General features: G+C 58.9%; 1 protein-coding gene across 1 annotated transcript; it reads left to right on the forward strand.

The window, feature by feature from the left end:
• The first annotated feature begins 3,727 nt into the window (after positions 1-3,727).
• On the forward strand, positions 3,728-13,660 carry LHX5 (LIM homeobox 5). Its single transcript, XM_082698908.1, has 5 exons — positions 3,728-4,255; positions 6,375-6,598; positions 7,339-7,616; positions 8,313-8,478; positions 12,192-13,660. The coding sequence occupies exons 1-5, from the start codon at positions 4,083-4,085 to the stop codon at positions 12,557-12,559; spliced, it is 1,209 nt and encodes a 402-aa protein (XP_082555034.1). The 5' UTR covers positions 3,728-4,082; the 3' UTR covers positions 12,560-13,660.
• The last annotated feature ends 1,816 nt before the right edge of the window (positions 13,661-15,476 follow it).

A 15,476-nucleotide genomic window follows, 5' to 3' on the forward strand; every position in this document is an offset into this window, starting at 1 on the left:
GGTGCGACTGAAAATTCTCTTTAGCCTGAGGGGTAGGTCATCTCCAGATGCCCCGAAGAGTCCCCATTCGGGCCGCTGCCCTGCCTCCCGGGCTGGAGATGACAGGAAAGCCGCCCTCCACCCCACCCAAGCCCCAGCTCAGCGCGCTTCAAAACTCCCACCCCGGGCGGGTGTGTGCCTCTTCGCCGGTAATTAATTACCGAACTCAAGGGGGAATATGCAAACCGCATATTACTAACTCTACAGGGCTTAAGTGATTGGAAACAGATTATTATCTTGTTTGTCTTTTGTCTGTTTTACTTATCCCGCCGCCGTCTGTCGAGTTGTAATGTTGATACTCTTTAGTCTAGGAGGAAGATTTTTATATAGTAAATTTCATCAACATCTTGTATAAGTGACATTGCGTCTCCGTGCATTACCCTGTTAAGACACAAGCGGTTTATTAGTTACATATAGGAGGGGATTTTGCTGCCTGGTCGCCATCTGTTAGTGCTGTTAGGGCGGGATAATTCGTCTAATAGTTGGTCTGCTGGCGTTTTTCGGATGCCGTGCTCCCTGGAAGGTGGAGGGTTGGCAAAGGCCAAGCCGGGTTTCCTGCAGCGCGGCCGGGCCACGGAGGTTTTGGACTGGGGCTGGGCTGGGCTGGGCTGAGGCTCGCAGGGCAACTTCAGAGGGTCTGTGACCTGGAGAGAATGGGCAAACTCAGGTATAGGAGGCAGAAGGCCAGACCAGGGATTTTGGAAGTAGAGCCCTCATCTCCTGCAAATTCCGGCATTCAGCCCCCCCCCAAAACATCCAGGCTCCGGAAGAACCAGAGTTGCTCTCTGAGACTGTCCCCAACTCCTGCTACCTCCCACAGCCTGGGGCCTGGCTGTGCATTGGCATTTAAACATACCCAGGAGGTGGGGGGGGGGTGGATTTTTCCCATGTGGAGCCCAGTACACAGGCCCCAGCAGCCAGGCAGTGTTGGCAAAGCCAGGGCTGGGAAGACGAAGCACCCCGGCTCTTGAGGCATTAGAGGAGGGCGCCTAGTCCAGAGCAGGGCAGAGGCTGTCAGATGGGGGACTTGAATGACTGTATGTGAGTTTTCCAGCAACCCGATAGCTGTGCGGTGCATGATGAGAACTGTTCATTGCAGCGTTGAGTCGGGTGCTGGATTTGGACGCCCAGTAGAGAGGCAGAGGAAAGGAAATAAAAACAGTGAAATCAAGAAGGAAAGTGATGGAGAAACAGAGGGAAAGGGAAACAGAAAGAGAACAGAGGCTGAACATCAGAAAGAAAAGGAGACGGAAAGGAAAACAGACGAGGGAGAGAGAAACCCCCGTGAAACAAAGGGCGAGTAGGCAACCCGACTGGCCTCCACTTCCAGCCTGGTACCTCTCTCTTGCTGTGTTCTTGGTTCTCTTGGACCCTGTCTCGATGGGTCTCAGGGCTCCTCGTGCCCCACGAGGGCAGGGCCAGGTGTTTCCAGAAACTGCGATTTCGTCTGGGGCTCTTGGACCTCTCCCAGCTGGCGGGGGGGGGGGGGGGGGGGGGGGACCAGGCGAGATGCAGTTTACTTGTGCCTGGCTGAGCCAGGGTCTAACCAGCCACACCGCTACACTACGTGGTGTAGACACCTGTCCCTGGACAAACTGGAGGATGGAGTAACAGCACCATCAGGCAGCAGCTACCCGATTTGGGGACTTCTTTTCAGAGACCCAGCTGTGGATCAGTGTCCCACCTGGTGACCAGCATCTGTCAATTTCCTGTCCCCAGCCAGATGACCTCCCCTAGAGATTGTGGGGGACAGAGCTAGGCCTAGACAGGAACAGAGAGAGAAGTCAGCATCTCTGTGCCTCCACCAAACGCCCCCACACAGGCATCCAGAAATCCTGTCCCCGCCAAACCCACAAAGGCAATGCTAGGAGGACACACACAACACGCACCCCCCCCAAAAAAAACCCTCCAGGAGTCATATAAACAAAAATACTGCTATCCCATGCAGACACACACATTGTGAATGGCGCACAAACAAAAATCCACAAAATTCTGCATTCACAAACACACCCAGTCACATCCACCCGGGATCTCAAGCATGCACACGGTCACCCACACACAAACACACATATTAAGTTTTTTTTTTTAAGTCTACTGACATACACACCAATGCTAGTACACACACAGAATAGTTGTACACAGACGCATAAGCAAACACCCTCACATTCGAGTGTCCAAAAGTAAGCAGACACACCTATACACAGACCAACGAAAATAAGAGTCCACAGACAAATACACAGCAGAACTATGCACAAATACAAACACACAAATTCGCACAAAAAAGACACATACCCAAATGTACTCGCATGATGGATTATGGTCTAGAAACAGCCAAAAATGCAATTCTCAAAGAGCAAATATACACTAACAAACTCAGTAAATGCACCCAAACACACATTCACAGCCAAGGCTTGCCACAAACACACTTCTCTGGCTCCCTCCTGCCCAGGGCCCACCTCCCCAGTCAGCGGGCTGCCAAGACTTTCCGGGAGCAGGATAGAAAAATCCTGCGGAGCCCTCTCGGCCTCCCAAACTTGGAGTGCCCCGCGTCCAGGCTGGCCCCCTTGGGAAAAGAGGCCTGGCTTCTTCCTCTATCCCCAGACCCCCATCTCCCTCTTCACACACACCTGCAAGCACTCCCCCGCCCCCCTACACTCCCCAGACCCTCAACTCCCTAACAACGGGCCACTCTTCCTGCGTCCTACAGAGACTGGAACTTGCACATATAACCCGCGCAACGGGTGTGCAAGCAGCGCCCACAAAATCTCTAGCGTTCCCCGCCAGGGCAGTGCGACCCACTCATCCAGGCGCCCTAACTGTCTGGCCCGAGATCTGGAAGGTGCACCGAGAAAAGGAGAGACGTGGTGACCTCCACCTCTGATCAGGCTTCAGAAAGACCCGCCTCCCCTGACCGCCTCCTCCCCAAATCTCGCCCTGAGCCCTGTGGGCCGCGCGCTCAGGCCTGAAACTCCGGGGTCCCGGACCAGGCCAGATGACATCCTCCCCCAACTTGGGCCTGGGCCTGTGCAGGGAAAGATACCCAAAGGGCACGGCTCGTGCTCATGCTCGCTTGCTCACGCTCTCTCGCTCTCGCTCTCTCTCTGTGTCCATGAGAAAGGCCAGGCTGGGCCCCAGCTCGGTGTATGACAAAAGAAGCTGGGCCCGGCTCTGGGAGCCCCGTGAACCGCGTTGTCGCAGCTCCAGGGCGCAGACCCCAGGGACGTGAGGATGAGGGAGTCTAATTTGAGCGGGCTGGACTCGCGAAGAGGAGGCGGACGTAGACCGCGCTCCGGAACTCGGGCAACTTCTGCAAGTTCCGGGGATAGCGAACGGGGCAGGGGTCCCTCTCCCATCAGGCCCTGGAATCCTGGCCCCCAGATATTTGTGAGAAGAGAGAGGAAGGGAGATGCAGTTTTCAGATCGCGCGGCCCCCCGCCCCCAGCCCCAAACTGGAAGGTAAATACTTACTTAGCCTCCGAACCAGGTACAAGCTAATACTCAACAATACTGATGCCTTGTTTTTTTTGCTCTGTCCGGACCGCAACGCTGTAGCCAATTTAGATATGCTATAAATTTAAGAGGTTGCCATGGCCACCGCGCGCCCATTGGCCGCCGGGCCCCCTACGTGCCGCGCCACGTCACCAAATCTGAATAAGGATGCGCGAATTAGGCGGCGGCCAGACAAAGATGAGGATCGGGACCGCTTGAAAGTGGGGGAAAGTGCCGGCGCCTCCGCCACCGGGGAAAGCCGCTCCGCAGCGCCGAGGCCATTAGCCACCCAAGACACCTGGGGGAGCCCGGAACAAGCACTGGGACGCGCGGCCCCGGGCATGAGGCTGTGAAAGCCACCCCTCCCCACCCCACCCCGGGCAGCCCAGCGCCAGGCCAACGATCACCCAAGGACTTGACCGGCTGAGTCTTGGTCCGGACCGGACTCGCCCGGCGGCGGCCGAGATAAGAGCCGGAGTGCAGCAGCGGGGCCCGGGGGCCCGAGGGCCGGGGGCCCAAAGGGAGGGCAGGGCGGCCCGAGCCGCTGGGGCGCTATGATGGTGCACTGTGCCGGCTGCGAGCGGCCCATCCTAGACCGCTTCCTGCTGAACGTGCTGGACCGCGCGTGGCACATCAAATGCGTACAGTGCTGCGAGTGTAAGACCAACCTCTCGGAGAAGTGCTTCTCGCGCGAGGGCAAGCTCTACTGCAAAAATGACTTCTTCAGGTAAGAGGCCGCGCCGCCCCGCCGCCCAGCCACCCTGCCGCCCTGCCGCCTGCGCGCCCGCCCCGCGCGCCAGCCCTGCGCGCGCTCCGTTGGGGCGCCGGGGAAGGGGAAACCGCGCAACCTGCCTCCTGGGCTCACAAGCTTACACGGGAAGCGGGTCAGCCGGCTGCTCTCGTCCTGTCCTTGGTCCGGGAAAGCGCCGAGCCCGGGTGGAGAAAGAAGAACGCTGCTTCGCTGGCTCTAGTTCGCTCCTCCAGGCCGGCTTGGAGCCGCGGTGGGGCAGGGCGAAGAAGCCCTTACAAACTTGCTCCCCGCGCGTCTCTGCCCCTTTCCTGCAGCTGCGACCCCAGGGACCTCAATCCCTTCCAGGGTGGAAGTTCAAACCCTGTTCTGAGAGAGGAAGAATTTTTGCCTAAGTTAGGGGCTGCTGAAGGCTTCTCCCACCGGGCGGAGCGCAGGAGCCCGGGGGCGGGGGGGGGGGGGGGGGGGCTGACCTCCCAGCAGGCCAGGGCCCCAGAGCCCTCCTGGACAAACAGAAACTTCCCCAACTCCGAGGGGGCTCAGCCCAGAAGATCTCTTCTGATGAGGGAGGGAGGGAACCTTCTCCTTGCTCCCCCTCCACCAACTCCTTACACATTTCCTCCCCTCTTGAAATGTACAAATGAAATTGAAGCTGAGAATCAGGACCTTCAGGGTCCAGTCTGCGATGTGTCACCTTCCCTTGCTGCCCATAGGGGCCCTCAGGTGAGCCAGGGCAGGTCACTTTTCTGAACCTCAGTTTCCCCACCTGGGAAATGCGAAGGGATGGCCAGGAAGGCTGTGGGTTTTCCGGCAGCTCAGCCCTGCCTGTTTCCACCAGGCGCCCACAGCCGGCTTTGTGCCTGTGAATTCCGGGCACTGAAGGAAGGGGGGCGTGATTAACACCGTGGAGAAAGGCTGCTCACCGGCCCCAGCGGCTCGGCACTAGGGAATTTGAATAGGAGAAAATGTCAGCCACGGCTTTACACGTGTAAACTCCCTGGCTCCGGAGGCCTGAGGCCCCTAATGTGGGGTGCTTGCAAAGTGCCTAATGATTTTTGATAAGGTGCATATGGCCAATTACACTGCCGGATAAGGCCAAAAGTGACTTATGGCTTCTAATGCCCTCACTACATCAACGTCACCCAAATTCGCCCTGTTTAGAGACATGGGTATGAGTAGATGTGGGGCCCCAAGGTCCTGGGCCCTCATTCTCCCTCTCTACCCGCACCTCACCCCTCCCAGTGCTGGCTGCCACCACCCACTTGGGGGAGACTGGCCTTCTCCAAGCGCTCAAGGAAGAAAGAAAGGGATTTAGAATGGGAACGGGAACGCGGGAAAGGGGGAATTTGAGAGATCCTCCGTAATGGCTATGCAGGCTTAGCATCGCCTTCTGGTCACATTCTCCCGGTGCCTGCCAGGGCCGGAGATTTGGGGGGAGTTGGGGACTCAATCCCTACCTTCCACAGTCCGCTCTTCTGAGGCTCTGCTGTCCACAAGGCCAGCTAGCTCCCGCGGGTCCCAGAGTGGGGGACTGGAAGGCCTTGGGAGCTGCTGGCCCTGGGAATCAGCAATTGGTTCCTTCCCACTTGCTCAGATCCAGCTCAGGAGAGAGGCTCCCCACCCCATGGCTTGGACCTGCCAGCCAGGCCAACTGGCCTTACCTGGGCCGCAGCAGACTGGACAGGATCCAGGAGGCAAAGCCAAGGAGTGGCCCAAACCTGGCTGGCCTGGCTTAAGATGTAAATAACTTGGATGGCCAAGTTGGTCTCCAGCAGCCCAGGCAGATCTGGCAGGGATGCGGGGAGCACCTTGGGGTGCTCTGGGTCTGTGCTTGGCTGAAGGCTGCACCCATTGCTCTAAACCTTGGGGAAGACGAATAAACGTGAACAGAGCGTGACAGTCCCAGCCCCCAAAACAGCCCAGGACATTTGTCTTCCCTCTCTCGCACTAGCCAGAGAGTACAGGTTGGGGGCTCTCATTTGGCAGATGTGGAAATGGGGACCTCTCAAAGCCTAGGGTGGGTGGGAAGCGGTCAGGGGCTCAAGAGGACGGCCCCCCCCGGGCTGCTCCAAGGTGACAGGCCATGTTGTGTGTGCAGGCGCTTTGGCACAAAGTGTGCAGGCTGTGCGCAAGGCATCTCGCCCAGCGACCTGGTGCGCAAGGCCCGCAGTAAGGTCTTCCACCTGAACTGCTTCACCTGCATGGTGTGCAACAAGCAGCTGTCCACGGGCGAGGAGCTCTACGTCATCGACGAGAACAAGTTCGTGTGCAAGGACGACTACCTGAGCTCCTCCAGCCTCAAGGAGGGCAGCCTCAATTCAGGTAAGCGAACTCCTCCCCTCCCCAGTCTCAGGCCCTAAAAGACCCTCAGGCCAGCCTGGCGGTTTCTACTTGGGCCCCTGTGCGCCTTCTGTGCCTGGCTCAGAGCTCTCCACTCCCACCCGGCATTTCTAGGGCAAATGAAAGGGCTGGTAGAGAGGCCTGCGGGGGGGGGGGGGGTGGGGGGGGCGGCGCTGGGGTATGGGGCTAGCATTTGGAGTCTGTCCTACAGGAGAGGGCTACCAGCTCCCCTCCCCACCTCCTTCCACGGAGAGGCCTTTTCCAAGTTGCCCTCCTCCCCCAATTTGGAGACACACAATTCCCCCCTTTTCGGAGTCTTTTCAGTTCCTGGTAATTTCAGGCTGCACTGGGAGGACCGCAATTGGGGTCCGGATGAAGGAGAAATGGGGAGGAAGATCTGAGGCCTAGAGGGCATCTGTAGCCTCCTCCCTTCCCTTCTCCACCGAGGCCGCGCTTCCCCAGAGGGCGTGCCTCCCCCTTACCCAAGCAGTAGCCCAAAAGTGCCCCGAGGGGGCTTGTGATGGGTCCCTTCTGAGGCAGGGCCCCACCTGGAGAGAGTGGGCGGGCGCCGGACCCCTGGGGGGAGGGGCTGTCGCGTGGCTCGGAGGGGAACCAGGCGCGCAGATGGCGGGGACCTGGATCGGTGGGAACCGGCTCCCCGATTGGAGAGACCTTGGGCCGCCGCTGACGCCGCTGTCCTCTTCCCGTTCCGTCCGCCGCAGTGTCATCCTGTACGGACCGCAGTTTGTCCCCGGACCTCCAGGACCCACTCCAGGACGACCCCAAGGAGACGGACAACTCGACGTCGTCGGACAAGGAGACAGCCAACAACGAGAACGAGGAGCAGAACTCCGGCACGAAGCGGCGCGGCCCGCGCACCACCATCAAAGCCAAGCAGCTGGAGACGCTCAAGGCCGCCTTTGCCGCCACGCCCAAGCCCACGCGCCACATCCGCGAACAGTTGGCGCAGGAGACCGGCCTCAACATGCGCGTGATCCAGGTGCGGCCGGCCCCCGGTCACCCTTCCCCAGGCTAGCTGAGTCCGGGAGGCTCCCACCCAGCCCCCTTGGCTGAGAGGGGGCCTAGTTCGGGTCTGCCGAAGGGCAGACTGTGTGCCCGACGTCAGGGCTAGCCGGTCGAACTTCTAACCAAAAGATCGCGTATAGTCCTGCTGTACTCCCGACCGTGCAGTCTTGGGCGGGTCACTCACCCCTCGAAATCCCGCCCGCTCCCCGTTCAAGGAGAGTTTTAAGCCTCACGGGGGTATCCCTCCTCTCCTGCCATCTTTCGGAGCAGAGAAAGGGGCAAGGTTTTTCACGTGCCCCCCTCCCTTGTGCGGGTGCGCCGGCAGACAGACAGACCGCCAGAACACGGCTGGAGAGGCTGGGGAGGCTGGGGAGCCGAGGGGCCAGGACTAGAGCCGTGCAGGGCGGGAGGCCTTTATAAAGCCGTCAGGCCGAGGGCGGGCCGAGGACCAGGAAGCCCAAGTCTTTATGAGTCGCCCCACGGGTCCGCGAAATCCTTCACCCTTGGCTGGTTCTCCGAAGCCCCTCTCCACCTCTCCCGGCCTAATCCGCCCGGTCCCCGCCTCTGGGCAGTCTTGTTGCGGAGAAGGCTATAGGACCCAGAAGGGGAGGCCTGGGCAGGAAGTCATCGGCACCCTGGACCCGAGCTCACAATTCCCGCCCTGTCCCAGGTGTGGTTCCAGAACCGAAGGTCCAAAGAACGCAGGATGAAACAGCTGAGCGCACTGGGCGCCCGGAGACACGCCTTCTTCCGGAGTCCGCGGCGCATGCGTCCGCTGGGCGGCCGCTTGGATGAGTCTGAGATGTTGGGGTCCACTCCGTACACCTACTACGGAGGTAAGGACTCCGCCCCCGCCCACCCTGGAACGCGCTGCCCTACCACCAGGCCCCTGCGGTTTTGGGGACTGAGGACGCAGGGACCGCAGGGTGGGATGCGGGCAGTGTTGGCCGCCGGGGATCCCTCCCTCCCTTCTGTGCACGCGGAACACACACAATCATGAACACCCTTTAACAGACACACAGCAACAGACGAGCACCCGCTCACCCATAGATACCTCCTGGGCACAAAATCAGATGCATGGGTCCACTCACCCATACAGTGATACACGGGTGCCACTCCCTTATGCGCACGCACTGGAGTTCAGAGACCTCGGGGATACAAATCTAGGCACGTGATCACATACAACAACACACACAGGTGCATGCCACTCCCGCAGATTCACTCACGGATGAACACACCCAAAGAGATTCACAGGCTCCCACACCCCAAGCATCATACCAAGGAGAACACTGCAAATCGACATGCACGCTGGCCCCACCTGACTCCCAGCCTTCCTGCTGCCCTTGCCCTTGGCGGTGTGGTGCACTTGGCACCAGCAGGAACATAGGCACTGGAGGGCAGCGCAGGCAGTTGGGATGGAGGGGTCCGAATCCATCCGGGGCCACCTGCTAGCTAGCTTGCCAGTCCAAACCTCCTGTGCCGCCTCGGGGACTATGCGCTCAGCGTCTGGCACTGTTAGCCAGGATGCGGGCAGTTGCTCTGTGGGCAGGACTCTCGCCCATTGTCCAGCCCCAAGCCCACCAGTGTTCACTGGGGTTGGAAGTGTAAGAGATGGGCCCACCCAGTTACCCACTCTCTGCAAGGAGCTGGAGTTCCGCAGAGAGGCATTCTGCTGCTGGTGTTTTGGGGCTCAGGCTCCGGTGAACTCTCCTTGCCGCTGCTCCCTTTCTTCCTTCCCTTTTCTCCTTCGTGCCTTGTCCCCTCACCCCTCCATTTCCTTCCTACCGGCAGTGATGACCCAGTCCAACCCCCCACGACCGTCCCAGCTCCCTTACTGGCTTTTTGAGACCCCAGGTGCTCTAGGAAATCCATTCATGGTCCTTCCCCCACCTTTGGGCTCAAGGAAAACACCTCCCCCTTGTGTTTCTGAGCCTCTGAATTTGGAGAGCCCTCAGAGTGCCAGTGCTTGAGACCGATCTCTGCTGAGTTGTTCAGTGCCACGGGCCTGGGGAGCGGGGAGGCTAGTGGCCCAGTTTGGGGAGAGATGAGTTTTCTTAGACACGTGGATTTGGAGGCAATGCCAGGGCCAACGTGTAGGGTAGGCCCTGCGGTCCCCAGGCAGACCCAGGAAGGAAGGCTTCAGCACATGGTCCTCCTAGGAGGTTAGATCTTCAGGTCTGGCCAGGCCCACCGCACCGTGAAATTGTGGGCAAACTGTGCGGGTCTGCTTCTGGGGGAGAGACTGTGCGATGTCATTGCCCGGGTTTGGGGCTGCAGATGCCGAGAGCAGCTTGGATGGTGGACCCGTCCTGCTGTCTTCAGCCACGAATTCTCCCTATCTTTGCTTCGTTCCGCACACCATCTCCGACCGGCGCGGGGAGGTGGTGGGCCGGTGCAGTCCGGAATTTCTCCCCGCCTGGGTAATTAAGCAAGGTTTCCCCGAGGACTGGTGTGCCTCCACCAGTCCCGCCGCCTCCTCTACCCGCGAGTCTGCTGGATGGGGTGGGGGCCAGGACACGCGGGCCCCTCTTTCTCCGGAATGGGGGGGCAGGACCCCCCAGCCCCAGGGAGGCAGCCCCGCCTAGTCCGCGCTGGGAGATCCGGGCGGCGGCGGCCGGCAGCGGGCGAGAAAGGGGCTGGGCGGCGGGGCCGGCGGCTCCCCGTGGGAGCGCGGACAAAGCCCCAGCTGCGGCTTTTGTGCCCTTTTCAGACGGCGTTTGTTCCAATTACCTCCGGCCCGGCCGCCATATGGGCCGAGGCGGCGCGCTCCGCGCGGGGGCCGCGGCCCTTGCTGGCTTGCCGGCTCGCTGCGGGCCGCGGCCATCCCCCATCCCCGTCTCTTAGGGGCCCCAATTCGCCGCTTCCAACCTTTCACTTCACTTTCGGGGAGAATGGAATGAGTGGTTTTTAAAAAGTAGTTGGCGACCGTTTTAGCTGTTGCTTAAACCGTCTACAGGCCGCGCCTTAGGGCACCCCTATTTGGACTGATTTAAGGGTTTGGAGAAAGAAGGGGGGCCGGGCTTCAGGGGACGTCCGGAAGTCACCCTGGTGACTGAGACCCGAAGACCCAGCGCGGGGTGAAGGGGGTGTTGCTGAGGAAGCCCCGCTTGGGTGTGCGCTGCTTTTCCCACCGCACAAAGCGGGTTATTGTCACGGGTGCCGGCGACAAGGGGCTCCTTTCATGGGGGTCCCGCACCCCAACCCCTCAGGAGACCGACCTGGAGGAGGTCCCCAGGGAGAGGACTCTGGGAAGAGGTCAAACAGTTGATGCAGAAACCATTTATTGAAAATGGCTGGGTTTATAACCTGGGGCCCTTACGCCCCCTGATTTTTTGGGTAAAAATGCGATTTGTGCATTTTTCGGGAGAGAGCCCATAGCTATCAGCAGATTCTCAGAAGGATTCTGTCCCCAAATATTTCAGAAACTGGGTGTCCAGGCAAATGCATGTTTAAGCGCTCGTGAAATGTTGGATGTGGGTGATCAGGGCATGCCCTCCCTCTCTTCTCAGGCCTAGGGAGGTGGCGCGGATGGCCAGACCCCCATATTCACCCAGAAGGCCGCAGGGCTGGACTAGAGGGGGTGAAGGGTGGGCCAGGTCCACGGGGTAATCTCGGGGAAGGAGACGGTACTCAGCTGCCTTGTGGGATCGGAGTGCTGTTGGCTATGTCCCTGGCCCAACTCGCCAGTCCCTCTCCGCTGCTGGGGTGTGGGGTCTAGATCTGGCCTCTTCCCTGCCAGGCGGCCGCCCCCCTCAATCATTTGATGCTCTGGTCTCTGTCCACCCCAGCCTCGCCACCAAGCTCTACTCCACGCATCTCTGATGTCTCTGACTCATCTGGCGGATCTGTGGGTGCCTCTGCCTCTCCTGAGCTTTCTTCTAGCCCCTGAGTCTCTCACAGGTTTTTACCAGCGTGTCTCTAACCACACGTCTGTTCTCATCTCTTTCTCTGTGCTTGTCCTAGACCGTCGTCCTGGTCTCTGTCTCTGCCTTGGTCTTGGTGCCTCTAAGTCTCTTTTCTGGGGCTCCTTGCTGTGTTCCCTCTTTGCTCCCCTGTCACTCTGTTTTCTGCCCAGCGCTCACGGATCCTGTCTCTGGCTTTTTCTGTGTCTCTCTCTGGCTCTCTGCGGATCTCTCCCCAGTCCTAAGACACGGTCTAGGATGGGTCACTGTCTGTGTCTCCCCTGCCACTCACTGTCTTTCTCCCTTTCTGTCTGTGGGGAACCTCTGACTTTGAAGTCACAACATCTTTCTCTCTGTGTTTCTGTCTCTGAGTCTCTCCCTCTGCTTTGTGGGTGTCTCAGGGTAGGTGTCCGGGACCTCTGGGCGCCTCTGACAGTCTTTCTCCCTGACACTGGCTCTGGGTCTGCTGCGTCCTCCCCCGCAGACCCTCCTCAGCCAGCCGCGGGCTCTCTCCGTCTCTGCGGGGCTCGCCACCCTGAATCAGTGTCCCCCGGTCCCCGCTGGGTCTGGGCCTCTGTCCACGCGGGTCCCCTTCCAGGCCTGGCCGCCTCTGACCTGTCCCTGTCTCGTCCCGGTCCCGCCCGCAGACTATCAAGGCGACTACTACGCGCCCGGAGGCAACTACGACTTCTTCGCGCACGGCCCGCCGTCACAGGCTCAGTCCCCGGCCGACTCGAGCTTCCTGGCCGCGTCGGGACCCGGCTCGACGCCGCTGGGAGCGCTGGAGCCGCCTCTGGCCGGCCCGCACGCCGCCGACAACCCCAGGTTCACCGACATGATCTCGCACCCGGACACGCCGAGCCCGGAGCCGGGCCTGCCCGGCGCGCTGCACCCCCTGCCCGGCGAGGTGTTCAGCGGCGGGCCCAGCCCGCCCTTCCCCATGAGCGGCGCCAGCGGCTACAGCGGACCCCTGTCGCACCCCAACCCCGAGCTCAACGAGGCCGCCGTGTGGTAAGGCCGCCGGGCCGGGCCGCCCCCGGACGCAGCCGCCCGAACCGAAACGCCGCGCTCAGGGGTTCCCTCCCGGGTCCGCACACAGCGGCCGAGGCTCCTCGGCGGGACGCGCGGCAGGACGCGCGGCGGGGCGCCCCCGGGTCCCCCCACCCCCACCCCGGCCCGCTGCCAGGGCTCTCCGGGCGGCGCGAGCGGTGCTCGGGACCAAAGTCAATACTGCGGAGGGTCGACAGATTTCCAGCACGCTCTAGACTCCCCCCGACCCCTACCACCACCACCTCTTTGGACCAACAGAGGGTTGAGACCGAGGGCCGGAGCTGGTCGTTCCCCCTCTCTGCCATCCGAGTGGCATTTTGGTGACCTTATTTCTCACTCTGCTTTCCCCGTCTTTAAAACAAGATGATAAGAAAAAGGGAGAGAGTGAAGGGAGAGCGAGGGAAGGGAGCAAAATGAGGAAGAGAGAAGATGGAGCGAGCGCCCGCCGGAGAGGGCGCGAGAAGATGGAGAGGGGAGGGGGCGCGCTTGAGTGGGGGGTGGTGGTCACCGGCGGGAGGACGGAGCCGCCTGCGCGCGGGCGCCCCCTGGTGGCCACACTTGAGGATCAAGGTCAGCTTTCTAGGAAGGGGGCGGTCCGGACCTCCCGGCCCCGGGGGACAGGCACCCCCCACCCACCCCCACCAGCCCTTCCTTCCTTTGACATTTATTGTGAGCCCGGGGGGGGGGGGGTCCAGGCCAGACTGGAACGCTCGCCCACCCCGCTCTCCCCCTGGGCAAGGCGCCAAGATTTCGGGCTCCGGCCCATAGACCACCCTCCCTGCCCGGGGCCTGGAGGCGGGGTCGTCAGGATGTACAGTATTATACTTTTTTGGAAGTCGAACGCTTCTAGTTTCCTTATTTTGTATAAAGAAGAAACAAATAAAGTATGTTTTTGTGTTTACTGTTTATTTATTGTACTCTAGTTATCTGGGGTTGGACATTTTTATATTTTTAAGAGGAGGGTGGGCAGAGTGAGGGAGGGGAGACAGAAAGAGGTTTACCTAAAAAAAAAAAAAAACCGAAAAAAAAAACAAAAAATCAACTTTTTTTAAAAAAGAAAGATTAATAAAAAAAATTCTTTTTTTCCCTCAGTGCTGTGTGGTTTTCTTTCGTGTGTGTGTGTATGCCTGCCCCCGGAGTCCTTCCAAGGGAACAGAGTCATTCTCCTCTCTAGTTCAGGGGCCCCGGGGAAAACAGACTTGATGGGTATTGGGCCACCTGGAGGGGCATGCGTTTGAGAACCACTAGATAATGAAAGTGGCTGCCTACAACGTGCCCAGCGCGTTAGAGCCCCATGCTTTATATAAAGACCACCCACCATCTAACACAAGCCTGCCCAGTGCATAGTAGGCCTTCAAGATACTTGGCCAATGAATGGTTGTGTGATTTGTTTGCCCCTGGGACGTCAGAAAAACTCTAGCTTCCCTCCTAATGCGGCCTCGTGTAATTGGGGCAGGCTGGTAAACTGACTCTAGTTACCGGCAAGGCTGTGTCAGGGCAGAAGGAGCCCAGGGAGAGCCAAGCTGACGTGATGTGCAACTCCGATGGAAGGAATGCTGGCACCATTGGGTAAATCAGCGTGATGGAAAGAGCGCTAGATGAGATCTGGGAAGCCTGAGCCACTCCCTGAACACAAGGCCTGTTTCCTCACTTGCAAAAGCGGAGATGGGAAAGAGCTTCCTTACCTTCCCTTCCAACCCAGACACTGTAGGGATAGAAAAGCATATGAGGGAGATAAAAATAAATGTGAGCGTGTCCTGCCTTGAGTCCCTTTTCATCCAAGCTGGGGAGGGGGAGTGGGTGCATGCCAGAGGGGAGGGGGGCGAGGGAGCAGAGGAGTGGCCCACCAAGCAATACTCTAAGAGTCCAGCTCACCTGTCCCTCTTGGATGTGGACCTCATGAGAATACCGCAAGGCGGCTGGCTTGGCTTTTCCTTTCCTTTATATGTGTTTGTCTTTCTCAGATGAACGCCCCTTGCTCATTGAGAAAAATTTCAAAATTTCAGATAAACAAAAGGAAGGAAATGTAATCACCCAGAATCTCAAACACCTCGGTAATGAATTTGATGTCTTTCTTTCCAGACTTTTCTTTATTTCTTCGTTTTGAAGCTGGAGATCATTCTCTACGCACCACGCGGTTACCGGCGCTGGTTCACTCAGCAATATCGCCTGGATTAATAAATTGATCATGGTCCGAGTTCTATCATTCTTGGTAGTGATAAGCTGAAACCTGCTGGTGACGGGTGACCCATCCTTTTTTGGGTTTTGTTTTCTTTTTAACCAGTTTTGTTGTTGGACATTTGGGTCCATCCATTTTTTTGTTTTGCTTTACCACTTTAAAACACGCTGGAATAAATATCCTCCTAGCTAAATCTTTGGACTTGTATCAGAGTAGGTATTATGTGCCCCATAAAGATGCTAACATAGGGAAGGGACTTGCCCAAGGTCACATAGCTGGGGAGTGGCAGAGCAGGGATTCGAGCCTGTGTACGTATTGGGTTGTGCTTCTGCTCCACAACAGTGTCCTGACTCTAATGAGTCGTAGAACCCAAGAAAGAATTTGCAAGATTCCAGACCCTATCTCTGTCAGGCTCCCCAAACATTTTCCAGAAACATGTGCATTTTTCGAGAAGGGCTCCCTAAGAACTTTCACCACAGAGAGAACTTGGCTCCGTGCAGACAGGTTTGTGACAGGGTCGCAGAGGCAGGGAGGAGCAGGGAAGAAGAGGGTTTGCAAGAGGAGGGAGGACTCCCTCTTGTGGGTACGCTGGGACCCCCATCCGCCTACCCAGGTGGAAAGCTTGAGCCAGAGCTGTCAGGGAACCCCATCACGGGGACAGCTGAGTGGACCCGCAGGGTGAGAATTCACTGTGACAGCACCC

The sequence above is a fragment of the Mustela nivalis genome (assembly GCF_964662115.1).
Source record: "Mustela nivalis genome assembly, chromosome: 14".
In the NCBI taxonomy this organism is placed as follows: Eukaryota; Metazoa; Chordata; class Mammalia; order Carnivora; family Mustelidae; genus Mustela; species Mustela nivalis.

Excerpts from the sequence above, each read along its gene's own strand:
- LHX5 (XM_082698908.1), top strand. The coding sequence starts at position 4,083 with ATGATGGTGCACTGTGCCGGCTGCGAGCGGCCCATCCTAGACCGCTTC. Across the intron at positions 6,599-7,338 it reads GGAGGGCAGCCTCAATTCAG|TGTCATCCTGTACGGACCGC; the intron begins GTAAGCGAACTC and ends CGTCCGCCGCAG. Across the intron at positions 7,617-8,312 it reads TCAACATGCGCGTGATCCAG|GTGTGGTTCCAGAACCGAAG; the intron begins GTGCGGCCGGCC and ends GCCCTGTCCCAG.